At 36.1% G+C, this 15,070-nt stretch overlaps 2 protein-coding genes across 2 annotated transcripts; both read left to right on the forward strand.

Moving 5' to 3' along the window:
- The first annotated feature begins 5,499 nt into the window (after positions 1-5,499).
- Positions 5,500-6,978, forward strand: LOC115216229 (SCAN domain-containing protein 3-like). Its single transcript, XM_029785427.1, has one exon. The coding sequence runs from the start codon at positions 5,500-5,502 to the stop codon at positions 6,976-6,978; it is 1,479 nt and encodes a 492-aa protein (XP_029641287.1).
- Positions 6,979-7,076: 98 nt separating this feature from the next.
- LOC115216230 (protein FAM200A-like) lies at positions 7,077-7,481 on the forward strand. The gene has a single exon (XM_029785428.1). It carries the CDS (start codon positions 7,077-7,079, stop codon positions 7,479-7,481), a length of 405 nt encoding a protein of 134 aa, XP_029641288.1.
- The last annotated feature ends 7,589 nt before the right edge of the window (positions 7,482-15,070 follow it).

Below are 15,070 nucleotides of genomic sequence, written 5' to 3' on the forward strand. Positions count from 1 at the left end.
ATATTAAGGTGGGAAGAATATCATTTTAAAACGAGAAAGAAACACATTGTTCACTGGTCGTAATTGATACATTTAACGAAGGTAATAATTCCCCTCATTACTGATAACATAATACTATCTAATTAACAAATTGTTGAACTTTCGGAATAAGATTCATGAGGTTTCGATGCAAGGAAACACTCAATATCACTTTTAACCTTTTCACAATTAGCAAACTGTTTTTCTTCCAAATAATATTGCAATGATCTGAATAAGATGGAGCAAGGTTATTAGTGAAAGAAATATGTGGCAAAACTCTCATATTTAACGTCATGATGTTTTCTTGGGTAATATGTGGTCTCGCATTATCGTGTAAGAGCAACACTCCTTCACGACTGGCCAATGATGGGCGCTTTTTTTCTTTTACTTGTTTCAGTTATTTGACTGCGGCCATGCTGGAGCACTGCCTTTAGTCGAATCAAATCGACCCCAGGAATTTATTCTGGTTCTTATTCTATCGGTCGGTTTTGCCGAACTGCTAAGTTACGGGGATGTAAACACAGCAGCATCGGTTGTCAAGCGATGTTGGGGGGACAAACACTGATAAACAAACATACACACACACACATATACATACATACATACATACATACATATATATATATATATATATATATATATATATGTATATATATATATATATATTATATATATATATATATGTATATACGAGGGGCTTCTTTCAGTTTCCGTCTACCATATCCACTCACAAGGCTATAGTAGAAGACACTTGCCCAAAGTGCCACGCAGTGGGACTGAACCCGGAACCATGTGGTTGGTAAGCAAGCTATTTGCCACACAGCCACGCCCGCGCCTATGTGATGGACGCTTTTGTTTTTTTTGCTTTTTATTTCTTTTGCAAATTTTTCTATTTGATGACATTACTGCTTCGCATTAGCTGTTTCATTTTGGTTCAACACTTCATGATGGATTACACCCTTCATACCTCACCAAATAGAGAGCGTAACTTTTTTCGGGTGCGATTCTGATTTGGGAATGGATTTTCCTTTTTCACTGAGTGCTAATAATTATCGTTTTCATTGGATATGATTACAGAGAAGCCACTATTCATCACTTGTGATTAATCTATTCAAGAAAGGTTTGGTAGTAATGACCAGCGGAGAGCAACCATTTGATTAAGCAGAGAAGTCAGATGATGACAGTAAATGGCACTTGCCCTAGGTGCAGCACAGTGGAACTGAAACCAAGACAACATGATTCGAAAGCAAGCTTCTTAAACACACATTTACGCATGCACTTCCCATACACTTGAAATAAAAATGATAAAGTTAAAAGTTGGCACGTGCTGCATAATATTACGTCAGCTAATGTCTCAATTACAGCCCATTTAAACACTTAAATTTGTTCACAATTATTCAGAACACCCCGTGTGTGTACACGCACGCGCACACGTATGCGTGTGTTAGACGTCTGACATCAAAACACCATTAATGTCTATACCTAATTATATGAGAAGACATCAATTTTCTTTCCCCAAGAATCGATAAGCTACTTATAAAGCAGTCAATAATTAGGTTGGCACCGTGGCGAATAGCCTAATTTGCATACTTGTACTTTTGACCGCTCTTCATTAGTTTTATTTCAACACAATAGAGTAAATCAGAAGAACTTAATATTTAAATATTATGCAGTCTCACTGTAGGTTAAATAAGATATAAATGTAAACATATTAATTCTATATTCTTGATGTGCATAATAAAAAACGAAAGCGTCTATAACGGGGCATTTCATGGTTTGTTGACGGCTCCTCAGAGAAAAATGTATGTGAGTGTGTGTATATGATCGGGTCGTGGGCGACAAAACCGACAACTGCATCAAGCATGCTTGGTGAGGAGAATTTTTGGACACATTGCTGTATGAAGACCAAAGGGCGGGGGAACTCAGGGGAGTCAACGGTTATCCAGTATAGTCAAGTGTAGATGATCTCTAGGAAAACGAAATTTCTTAAATAAAACCTATCCAGAGAGAACTTGCAACAATCCATTACTATTTTCTGCTGAAAATAAATTATAGCAGGAAAATGTTATAGTCTGGTCTACGGACGCCTGATGATAGGAGAATATCATTCATATATATATATATATTGAAAAAAAAAAAAAATATATATATATATATATATATATATCAAACCCTCACAGAACTAGACACCGATATCTAAGTATTATCTAAGCCTAATTGGGTTACCTATGAAGGAAACTATATAATACCAATGTAAGTGATTCCATCAGTAATGAATCCACAAACGCATTATACTTTACAAGAATGAAGGACAACTCAGAATAACGAGACTAAGATATAAGAAATACACACCCAAGCATAACAAACGTGTATTCTCATCATCACCTGCCAATCAGACATCACTATGGTTTCGACACCTAAGCAGTACCATTCAAGATTAATTTTCATGATCTCATGAAGTACGACCTAACCACATTTAAATCTTTGTTAATCGATAAAGCTAGTTTTATTTTATCAGTACTTTTCCTAGCACCCACAATAAACATACTATTATACAGTATCTTGTGTAATTTAGGTATAAAAAATTTTTGGAATAACCATATATTTCTCTTCCACTTTGGAACCCTTCGACTTTTCCATTTCAGGAACTAATTTCCTTATTACCTCGATAGTTTCATCCGATACGATACTATATGCATTATTACCCTTAGACCCCAGTTGCGTGTATATATATATAAACCAAAAATGTCACTTGCAAATATGTATGACCATGTGCTATGTTTTTTTTGGTTTTTTGACGCCTGTGTAGTCGCGAGTAAAGACACCCTCTCTGACCTCTGCCCATGAGCTAGCAGAACACGGAGGATGTCATAGCTGAAGAGAGCACTGCACCAGATCACGAGGGATATACATTTGGGGCTGAGAAGTTTGAAGCAACATAAAATGTAGTGCCCTACTCAAAGACACAATGCGTAAGGCCAGCACTCAATATATACTTATATGTATGCAAGCTTGTTGGGGCATATTCGAGCCCTTAATAAAGCCATTCATTGTATTTTATCAAGGAGAAACTTTCTCGTTGTAGACAAATCGGTGTACATACACAGAAACCTTTCGCAGCGCCCAGCAATCAGACTGGTGGTAATAATATGTGAGCGCTACGAACTGACGAGGTGTACTTACACATATATGTCTAGAGCGAGTAATTTTCTCCATGTAATGCACAGTGAATAGCTTTCTTGCGGGTTCGAATATACCTCAAGCATATTTGAAATGCAACTGTTCTTTATTTATACACATCATTGCTTAGCACTTCTGCCCTGTATCTTACATTCACACACACACACATACACACACACTCACTAACTCACATACACACACACTCACACACACACACATATATTATAATAACTATCTTTGTCGTCCCGTTACTTAGCCCGTCGGTAACGGTTTACCGTAATCATAGAAGAGGGAGAGAGAAAAAGAGGGAGAATGAAGCGTCCATGACGTGAGGTAGAGGGAACGTAATTGTATTACTTTCACGTGATCAGTTGAAGGGAAAGAGAGTGCAAGAGAGAAAAAGGGAATAAGGCGAACAGTGAGACAGAAAGAATGAGAGAGAAAAAGAGGGAGAGAGGAGCGTCATGATGTGAGTTAGGCGAATGTAATATTACGTGGTTTAAAAAGTTAGCTGAAGGTAGTGATATAAAGGAGGAGAGATATAAATTTTAGGAGAGGGATGATGTTTTGATGGTGAGGTTAAAGGCAAAGAGAGGTGGCACAGAGAGAGAACGGGGAGAGAGATGATGGTGGTGGTGGTGGTGGTGGTGGTGGTGAGTGAAAAGTGTATTTTTTTTTTAATGAACTAATTTTTTTATATCACCTATCAGTTGCATAAGTGCCATTCTGTGAAATATTCGCGCTTCTTTACGTGGCAGATATGTATAATTTAACTAAAGGTTGTATCATATGTACGGCGAAATTTTTTTTTTTTTTTTTTGGTTTATGGGGAAAATAGAGAGTGAATATTTATTTTATGATTGCTGTGTATTAAGTCTTTAAAATTGTGCATAAAGTATATAAAGTGTATATATAAAGTGCATTAAGTAATCATCGTATTCCAATTTCTTTCGCTTTTCAATGAGTAGCAGATGAGCGAATGTCTTTCCATACAGACACAATGCAGGCTACACTTTCAGGTTTTTTTAATAAAGTTTTCAGAAATAACCCAATAGGTTTGCTATCAATCCCGTGAAATATTCACGGGTTCCGCTAGTATGTATAATTGGAGCAACACGAAATGAAGTGTTTTGCTCGAGAACACAACACATCACTCGATTCAGGAACCACAATCTCATGAGTGCAACACCCTAGCCCCTAAGCTAAGCGCCTCTACGTTCGTTTAATCAAGGGCAGTAAATATATCGCCTGGTAATTTTATTGCAATGTAAATTAAATCGTGAGCCGATATATTGCTTGTGAATTCGTCGTCATGCTCGTTTTACCTGCTAGATAAATTCATGGCTGAATATTCTTTGGAGGTTTTTTAAAAAAATGTTTAAACCAGCGTAAATACATTGCATTTCATTCACAATATAAAACACAAACGAAAAAAAAGATAATAATTAATACCGAATTTTAGCTTAATCAACATGTTCGGGTTAACTTAGTAAAAAGCGTAACATATCTTATATGGCCCTCATTTTGAAGGGCGCTCGAGTAACTGGGTAGACGGTAACTATTCTGTGGTCCTGCACGTGTTCTTTTTAGTCTCGTAAAATCCTGTATTTTATGAACAACTGGTAATTTATGGTTGATCCAATACTCAGAATACTTATCACTTTAAATAAAACAAATTATAATGGCAAGTGCAAAGGGGAAGATTTACTTGACGTTTGTTGAATTCTAAGTTTGCCCTTCTCTTTCTCTATTTCGGAACATTGAACTCGTACAATAATGACTGGGTGTAACTATTACAATAATAATTGGGTGCAACTATTACTGTTTTCTCATAAATATGGCTGGTTAAACGAATTAATTAATTATATTAATACATTTCAGACACCGTAATGCTAACCATTCACATTAAATCAGATCGGGTTTTTTAAACGGCTAAGAAACACATTATTTACGTTATTTACTTATGACGGATATTCATAAATATAGAACTGGCTAAGAAGCATTTTATTGTGTACAGCTTCTATGCCATTAATCAAAACTATAGAACAAATAATATGTTTAAATTGTTACAAGTCATATTTTCACCGTTAGATTATAAAATCAAATTTACATTATATTAGTGTTATGTTCCAGGAGAGAACATCAGCTTGTGTTCCGTAGCTGTTTAAATAATAATGTTATATTTTGATACATTCATATAATGCAGTGATTCCCAAGGTGGGGCGTACGCCCCACTGGTGGGGCCTGAGAAAATTCAGGTGGGGCGCGGGGCATAGACGTGGGCTGTGAAAATATTTGTACATGACGAGCGGTCATCGCGGGCACAACCTTAGATTCCGTCTTTCCTTTGAAGCCTCCACATCGGAAACTCTCGCACCCCAGCGAGACAAAGAAGATCCCGCACTGAGCAATAAACTTACTATTCAGATAAGCCAATCAATTGCCTCAATTAGTCTTTTGTTAGCCCTATTGAAAATGAGCAAACCAAACAAGAAGAAGACTCGTCAATACGCGGTGGAGTTTTTGAAGTTTGGATTCATTCCTGATGAGCATGATGAGCGTAAACCGTTTTGCTTATTATGTAATCAGACGATGAGCAATGAGTCAATGAAGGCAGGTAGGCTGGAAGCGCACTTAAAGGTAAGACATCCTAATAATTCTAATTTAGATTTGGAATACTTCAAATCATTGAAAGAAAAATTTAAAAACCGAACAAAACTCACTTCACTATTTCATGCAAAACAAGCGCCTCATACTCGTGCCCTTGAAGCCAGCTACGAAATCTCCTTGCTTATAGCAAAATATGGAAAGAATCACACTATTGGAGAGCAACTGATTAAACCTGCTATCTCAATATTCTTAAAAACTGTATTACAAAAAGATGATGGAGATATCAGGACTATGCCACTCAGTAATAACACTGTCTCGAACAGAATAGATGAAATGGGGCAAGATGTTGAAAGCCAGCTCATTGAGAAATTAAAATTGCGTAAGTTTTCATTACAAATGGACGAATCCACAATCCGGGACAGTGAGGCTCTGTTATTGACTTATGTGAGGTATATTGACCACGAGGAGTTTCAGGAAGAGATGCTGTTCTGCGAATCGTTTGAAACCACCACAACTGCAAATGATATTTACATCAAAATCAAACATTATTTGGATGCAAACAAAATACCAAAGGAAAACTTACTGGCATGTGCGGCAGACGGTGCACCTGCCATGATGGGCAAGAATACGGGATGCTTAAAAATGATGAAGGATGAAAATCCAAACATGTTGACTGTCCATTGTGTAATACACCGAGAAAACTTGGTTGCCAAGAAATTGTCCCCTGTTCTTAACAAGATTCTTCAAAGTGTGATCAAGTGTGTCAACAGCATTAAAAGAAATTCTAAATCTGAACGTCTTTTTAAGCAGTTTTGTATAAATCAAAGTGCCGAACATGTTCGATTATTGCTTCATACAGAAGTAAGATGGCTATCAAGTGGAAACTGCTTAAAGAGGTTCATGGAATTATTTGATCAGATTAACGACTTTCTTAGTGATAAATGTGAAATGAAATTGCTGTCAACAACGGATGGAAAAGCATTTGTCAGTTATTTGACAGACATATTTGAGAAACTTGGAAACTTGAATAAACAACTTCAAGGTGCAAACATGACACTTATTGATGCAAAAGCAAAGATTTTTGGATTTATTACAGCTCTCGAATTATGGAAAAAGAAATTTTCCAAAAGAAATTTTCCAAAAGAAATTTCAGTGAACTTTACTGGTTGAGTAAATGTGAAATAACGAATGATGCTGGCATTGTAATTATTGATCATTTAAATATCTTGATAAAGGATTTCAATGACAGATTTTGCGATTTAAAGGCAATGAATTTTCCTTCTTGGTTAACTCAACCGCTTCTGATTAACGTTTCTGATGCTACAATCCAATACCAAGAAGAGTTATCAGAATTACAACATGATGAATCAGTGAAGACTTTGTTTAAATTGAAAGGTACAAAGATGTGGCTATATGACGAGGTTGAAAGAAAATATCCTAAAATTTCTACATCAGCGAGAGAGCTACTGATTCCTTTCCCTTCGTCTTATTTGGTCGAATGTGGTTTTAGTGCAGTTGATAATTTGCTCGAAGCCAAGAGAAACCGGCTTGAGATTACAAAACGTGGCGATTTACGACTGAAATTAACAAAGTTGTCTCCTCAAATTAAAACTTGTGCTGTATGCATCAGGCACAGGGTTCTCACTAAATTAGTCGAGCTGACCGTCAAATAATTGAACTGAAAAAACGTGTTTCTTTATTCTTTATAAATTGACATTTTTTAAAAACATGAGAAATCGTAATAATTTTATCGATTTATTGGGTGTTATGCACTTTCAGTGCCTGTTGTTTCAATTCTCAAACTATTTTTTTGTATTTTGAATACAATTTTTTAATTTTTGATTTTTTTTCAATTGTAAGTAGGCCCACATGTACTTGTAAATGTGAGTGGACATGGGAAAAGGTGGGGCGTAAAAACTTTTGCTATGAAAAAGTGGGGCGCCGGGAAAAAAGGTTGGGAAACACTGATATAATGGCTGAAGCATTGAGAGCTGTGTATTTTAGATTTTATTTTAAACAGAATCAGGATTTATAAAGAAAAAGTCCATCAATTCAAATTTGCCACAGGCTAATTTTTAGCATAAAGCATTGAGGTAAAAGTTATTAACAACATATAAAAGAGAATTGAATGGAAGAAGGAAACTACAAGATTCTGATACATCAAGAAGTGTTGGCGGTTATAAGACGTTTATTAATAAAAGACGTTCCACCTAGGATCGTCTGTTCAAATATGTCCATACATTTCCGGATCTCTGAGATGTAGAAGCCTTAGATGTATTTTCGTTACAGTAGAATCTATTGTGAAGAAGAGAATGCTAACAATTTATCGAGTTCAGACCATCGTCTTTCAGAGTTACCCTCGTAATTACTTAAAACACATCAGTGAGCAAGTGAATAGCTGTAGGCAAAAGAATAACTCGTGGAACCCATGCATTTATTTCGATGACTGCGATCCGTGCTAGCTGTTCTATGCACATTGGTCCTTCAAAAATCAATTACATAATTCTCCTGTAATGTTTGTATGTATGTATGTCTGTATGTATATATATATATATATATATATATATATATATATACACACACACACACACATAGCAAACTAAAGATGACTGCATTGTATACTGCTCACCGTGCTTGTTCGTTGATCTTTATATATTGGTCTTTTAACTATGCAGTTGGATCCAAAATCTAATTATAATTCGAAAATTTTATAGGTTTTGGTTCAAGTAAAGCTGAAGAGTAAGCGCGTCTAGATTTCTCTTTTAGTAGTATTCTTAAAACGTTATAATAATTACAGACAAAAGTTACTGTTTCCTAAGTTATGGGTATATTGTAGAATCAAGTATTACAATGTTTTCAAATTACCATTGCTCCTTTATGATCTTATGCGCACTGTCCATTGCTGAACTATATCCATGTTTGCGTGGATATATTTCAACAATGAGATCTACAGCTTCAGGTATTCAACAAAAATCCAAGATTCTGCTTGAGTCAGAAGATTATCAACAACTAACCTGAACCAAATCGCGGATATAATGACTTTAGCGGTTCCAGCACTCTTGACCCACTTGGTGAATTTCAAACACATTTTCAAAAGTTTAAAAACCGAACTTTTCTTGTCATTATTGTTATTATTGTTATTACATAAAAATAAATACAAGAAGATTTATCAAAAGATTAATTGTATTTAGTTTCCTTCATAAATTATAGCCGTTTTGCATCTCGAGATATAGTAAAGAGGTTATTAGTTCTTGTCAAATCATATCTGGAAGGTCTAGGAGAAAGGCACTTTTTTTCTTTGGTTCAGTCATTAGTCTGCGGCCATGCTGGTGCACCGCCTTAAAGAACTTTTAGGGGAATTATTCCATCCCAGTACATATTTCTTGATAAGCCTAGAACTTATTCTCTCATTCTCTCTTGCCGAACACACCAACACCGGTTGTCAAGCAGTGGTGGTGGTAACAGACGCAGATGCACACACACGCGCACACATACATATTCGACGGGCATCTTTCACTTACCGTCTTTCAAATCCAGTCACAAGGTTTTGGTGGGGCTGAGGCTATTGTAGAAGACAGTCGCCCAAGGTGCCATGCATTAGGACTGAAGCCGGAACAATGTGGTTATGCAGTAACCTTCTTATCACGCAGCTATGCCTGCACCTATAAATAATCTTTCTGAAGAATTTGTGCTGTTTATAGAATTGTTTAAAACTGATATTACCTCTTGCAGTGACATCAAACCAGACCGGTTACAATTACAGTTAAATCGTTTGATAACTTACAATTATATGGTGTCTTTTTCCCGAAATGTAGAAAATGTTTTGTGGATCCATTTTTCATTCAATTTTCCGATTGCAGTGGAGTGTGGTCATATTTAAAACTAAAAACAAATTGATAATGAAGTAACGAGAACCATGGAGGAAAAGAGACTGAGCAATCTCATACCACAAATATATGGCTACATGAATGAATACATGACTATATGAGCACGAATATATGACTTTTTTTGCAAGTGTGGTTTGCATCATCGCGATATAACATCTAGCAGACATCTGCTATCATGATCTCATTCTATAATCCTTCACTATTAACTTCCATTAAATTAATATCTTGGTGAAATCTCTAACTGATCCATGATTTGCAATAAAGAAATCTCGGTGAGAAAATGAATAAAAGAAAATGTAATTTTTAAGACATGTGACAGCCTATATTTTTGAAAGCTTCATTAAGTCACTCGACTCCGTTTTGAAAAGGAGGAGACCCACAATTTCCTCAGATATATCAACAGACCCATTTTTAAAGTCGAGGCAAACTTTTAATCTCAGTCGCTGTGAGGGATTCATCAAAAGTTTTATCTTTTAATACCACTCTAACTTAAAGTCCTACACAAACTTACTGTTTTTCGCCATATATAATTTTGGAAATATTTCTAAGAGAATTTGAAGTTCCCTTGAAATATTTTTACTCCTAAATCCAGTTCATAGCGCCATTTAAACCAAACTTAATGTCAAGCGAGGGTCAAAACATTTTCTTTCTGTCAACTAAAGAAACTGACTTAGTATTATTGTTTACGGCAGTACATGAATACTTGGTTAGTCATTCACTTTTATTATACTACTATGTAATCGCGCAACTTAACTGCAGCCGTAGAAATTAGCAGAGCTTGGTAAATCTCTATCGATAGGAATTACTTTAAGATTTCTACAAAGATTCCATTGATGATCATTGTATTGAACTGCAGTAAAAAGGATCTCCTTGTTGATATCAGATTCTTCTACATTTAGCAAATGAACGGTGGGAATGGCTGGCTTTAAATTTCTTTTATATAATAAAATAGCTTTTAGACTTTGTAACGATGAATGTATAAACAGTTCGCTATTCGCATATAATGTCTTTCAGATAAGCTTGTAAATAGTTCGTTAATGTCATAACAAATAACAAAGAGAGTCATCCACTTTGGAATAAAGCACTAAACGAAGATTTGGATCTCTATAGTATCTCATATGTGTATGAGCATGTGTGTAAGTATGTATGTGTGTATTATGTATGTATGTATATATGTATGTATGTATATATATGTATATATGTATGTGTGTATGTATGTATGTATGTATGTATGTATGCATGTATGTATGTATATGAGAGAGAGTGAGAGAGAGTGAAAGAGGGAGAACAGGTATGCGTGGGCGTTAGAATTATACATGATGAATGAGCAAAAACGTATATGCATACATACATACATACATACGTACGTACATACATACATACATACAACATACATACATACATACATACATACATACATACATACATATCAACCAAATACCTGATTCACAAAAGGGATAGAGATGCAGGAAAAGTAGTAAAATGTTGCAGACAAAAGCGATGCAGAATTTATGGAGTTGACACCGACAATACAACCCACACAATAAGCATTTGTCAGAAAATGTCAAGCAGTTGTCCGAAAATGTCATCACAGTGTATCTACCTATGAGACATGATGTTGTAGCTAGCACACTCTATAATGAATTCCGTCGGAAGGGTAACCCCGAGGACGAAGAAATAAGAACCCATAGTATGGTAGAAGATATAGCCACTCATAATAAAAAGGAGTACTGCTGGAATGTACCAGTGAAAACCTGAATAAAATGTAAGCACAACAGACCTGATATAATGATTTGGGATAGAGAAGAGAAACTGTGTACAGTTGTAGAAATTAGCTGCCCAGCGGATGTTAACATAAAGCTGAAGATCAGTGAAAAAGAGAATATCTACACTGAAATATTGAGAAATCTACATTTACTCTACCCAGATTACAAGTTCAAGTTTATACATGTAATTATTGGGGCCCTGGGATATGTAACACACTGCCTAAATACCAATCTTGAGAAATTAGGCTTCTCAAAACAAGAAAGGAGAAAGCTAATTCGAAGATTACAGATCCAATCCATCACTGGAACTGTAAAAATCTGTAAAACTTTTCAGAAGTTTATCATTTAAATATACATGAGCATGTCTAGATATGCAACTATATGCATTAGAATACATACATAAAACAAAACATACAAATCTGCACATACATACATGCATACATACATACATACATACATACATACATACATACATACATACATACATACATACATCTGTTAGTCCATCCGTCACCCTGCAGTGAAACCCAATCTGTGCAGACGTTGAGGTGTCAAAAATATGTTTGTGTGTGAGATGCACACGCAGAGCGGACTGGAATGAGCGATGTCTATATTTTAATAGCAAACTTTCTGAATCGGAATCTATTTAGAATAATCTATTGGTTGATTAATTGAACATCTGTTAATAAAGAAGATGAGAAAGCAAGTTGTTTATTAGCAGCAGACAATCGTTACTATTGGCTGACGTCAGATGGCGTATAAATCTCTGCTATCATATGTAGCATCAGTTTCCAGCAATTTCTACAGTGATTAATGTAATAACAATATCCTGTGAATAAGATGACTAACATGACAATTATAATGCATGATAACATAAAAATAATATATCACACTGTACTAGTTTTATTTTTAATTAGCAGAATGACGCTCAACGAAATAGAGTTTACTAAAACGTTTCCCGTGGTATTTAAATGTATGCATCACAAAGCAAAAATGACGTGAAACTTGATAAACTGTCGCCAAAGTTCTCACTGGTTAATGTGTGTGCGAGTGTGTGTGTGTGTGTGTGTGTGTGTGTGTGTGTGTGGTGTGTGTGTGGTGTGTGTGTGTGCGTGTGTGTGTGTTGATGCAAACAAGATAAGAGAACAAGTTCATGAATATGTATATATATATATATATTATATATATATATATATATATATTTCTTTACTACCCACAAGGGGCTAAACACAGAGGGGACAAACAAGGACAGAAAAACGGATTAAGTCGATTACATCGATCCCAGTGTGTAACTGGTACTTAATTTATCGACCCCGAAAGGATGAAAGGCAAAGTCGACCTCGACGGAATTTGAACTCAGAACGTAACGGCAGACGAAATACGGCTACGCATTTCGCCCGGCGTGCTAACGTTCTGCCATATATATATATATTATATATATAATATATATATATATATATATATATATATATATATAATATATATATATATATATATATATATATAATATATATATATATATATATATAATATATATATATATATATATATAATATATATAATATATATTATATATTATATATATATATATATTATATATATATATATATATATATATATATATATATTATATATATATATATATATATGACTTTTTCACTTCCCGAGCGTTAAACTAATACATCTGTTTGTTGTCTACACCTGTCTTCGTCCTTTGTTTATTTTTTTGTGAATTCTCCCTATATATATATATATATATATATATATATATATATATAATATATATATATATACATACATATATAAAACGATCAGCCAATTTGGCTGATCGTTAGTAAGGAAAGACAAAGAAGAAAGAAGAAACAAAGGACAACTGAAGTGTGACGAAAGGTCACTTTCGAGTGCTACTGGTAACATGTAACCCAGTACAACCTGTTGCATGGTCGGGTCGTCGGCGACTAAACCGGCAACCCCACCAAGCTTGCTTGGTGAGGAGGTTGTTTATTGGACACCCTGCGGGATGAAAAACAAAACCCGTCAAAGGGCGGAGGACCTCTTGAGAGTCAACGACCATCCAATAAATGTTAGCACGGGTACGCAGAAATTCCGGGATGGTGTCCGGCGTGCTGAAAAACCACTGGGAGTGAGGTGCCTCTCAGCGTTTGTTAAAGCATGTCCCTAGGAGAAGGTCACTCTGATATAAAACCAGATATGCAGGGAATGGCATTGGACATTTTGGGGATCTTTGGTTTGTGCTAGAGATTACGGCACTCCCACATCTCTGAGTCTGCGACTCATATGGTACCAGACATCTTGCTTCGGCTTGTTTCTGGATAATGTCAATAAAGTGGAGAGGGTCTATGAAGTGTTGTGCAAGCCTTATTGGACCTAAAACTCTGCACAGGCATTGCCGACCTCTGCTCGATGCGTGCATTTTTTTCTTCTATATATATTTATCTTATTTTTAGTATATATCTTCTTCGTTTTAATTTTAGTATATATATATATATTCTTTTTTTATTCGGAAGTCCTGCGGCGATGGGAAGGTGGTGAAGCATGCCGACCTGACGGGTTGGTGGCATGTAGTCAGCGACCTGCACGTAGGTGACCCATGCTAGATATAAAGTCGTCTCCATGTCGCCCAAGACAACGGTAGGATTCGGTTGCTGCATGGGTGTCTGAACAGCTCCATTTGGAGAGGGCACTGCTCACCCGGAGACCGGAGAGGTTCTAGAAAAGGTGAACCAAAAACTGCCTGTCTTTCCATATCTGGTCAGTTTAGCGCGACTGACGGATGTCAACCCTGCGCTCGAAAAACAAAGAGTCTTTTATCTATAAAATCTGGACGGAACTTAAACATTTCATGTCGGAATGTGCGCACTCCGTTGGACAACAAGAGTGTTTGCAGGCCTGAGAGACACACTGCACTTGTTGCTCGTGAGCTGAACCGTTATAAAATTGATATAGCTGCACTCTCAGAGACTCTTATAGAAGGTGATGGTCAGCTTGAGGAAGTAGGAGGTAGATACACCTTTTTTGGAAAGGAAGGCAGAAGGAGGAGCGCATAGAGGCTGGTGTTAGTTTTGCAGTCCGATCTGATATCCTTAAGAAGTTGGAAGAGCTCTCTGTTCCTATAAATGAACGTTTAAAGACGCTACGGTTGCACTTGAAAGGTAAGCGGTTTGCTACTCTAATAAGTGCCTATGCAACTACTTTGACTAGCTGTGATGAAAATAAAACAATCTTTTATAACCAGCTGAGAGCCATACTTAGAAAAATCCCCAATTCTGATAAAGTCATTCTACTGGGGGATTTTAATGCTAGGATTGGAACAGACTGGCAAACATGGAACTCTCTAGGACGTTTTGGAGTAGGGAAAAGGAATAGCAATGGTCTCATGCTACTGGAGCTTTGCGAAGAACATGGACTTTACATTGCAAGCACTCATTTTGTGCACAAAGGTGATCACACAACAACATAGATGTATCCAAGGTCCAAAGTTTGGCACTTGCTGGATTATGTCATCATCCGCAAGCGCGACATTTATGACATTTGTAATGTCAAGTCCTTGCATGGACCATAATGCTGGACAGACCACAGTCTGGTGCG

Source organism: Octopus sinensis, linkage group LG10, assembly GCF_006345805.1.
Source record: "Octopus sinensis linkage group LG10, ASM634580v1, whole genome shotgun sequence".
Classification (NCBI taxonomy): domain Eukaryota; kingdom Metazoa; phylum Mollusca; class Cephalopoda; order Octopoda; family Octopodidae; genus Octopus; species Octopus sinensis.

Excerpts from the sequence above, each read along its gene's own strand:
- LOC115216229 (XM_029785427.1), top strand. The coding sequence starts at position 5,500 with ATGACGAGCGGTCATCGCGGGCACAACCTTAGATTCCGTCTTTCCTTT.
- LOC115216230 (XM_029785428.1), top strand. The coding sequence starts at position 7,077 with ATGAATTTTCCTTCTTGGTTAACTCAACCGCTTCTGATTAACGTTTCT.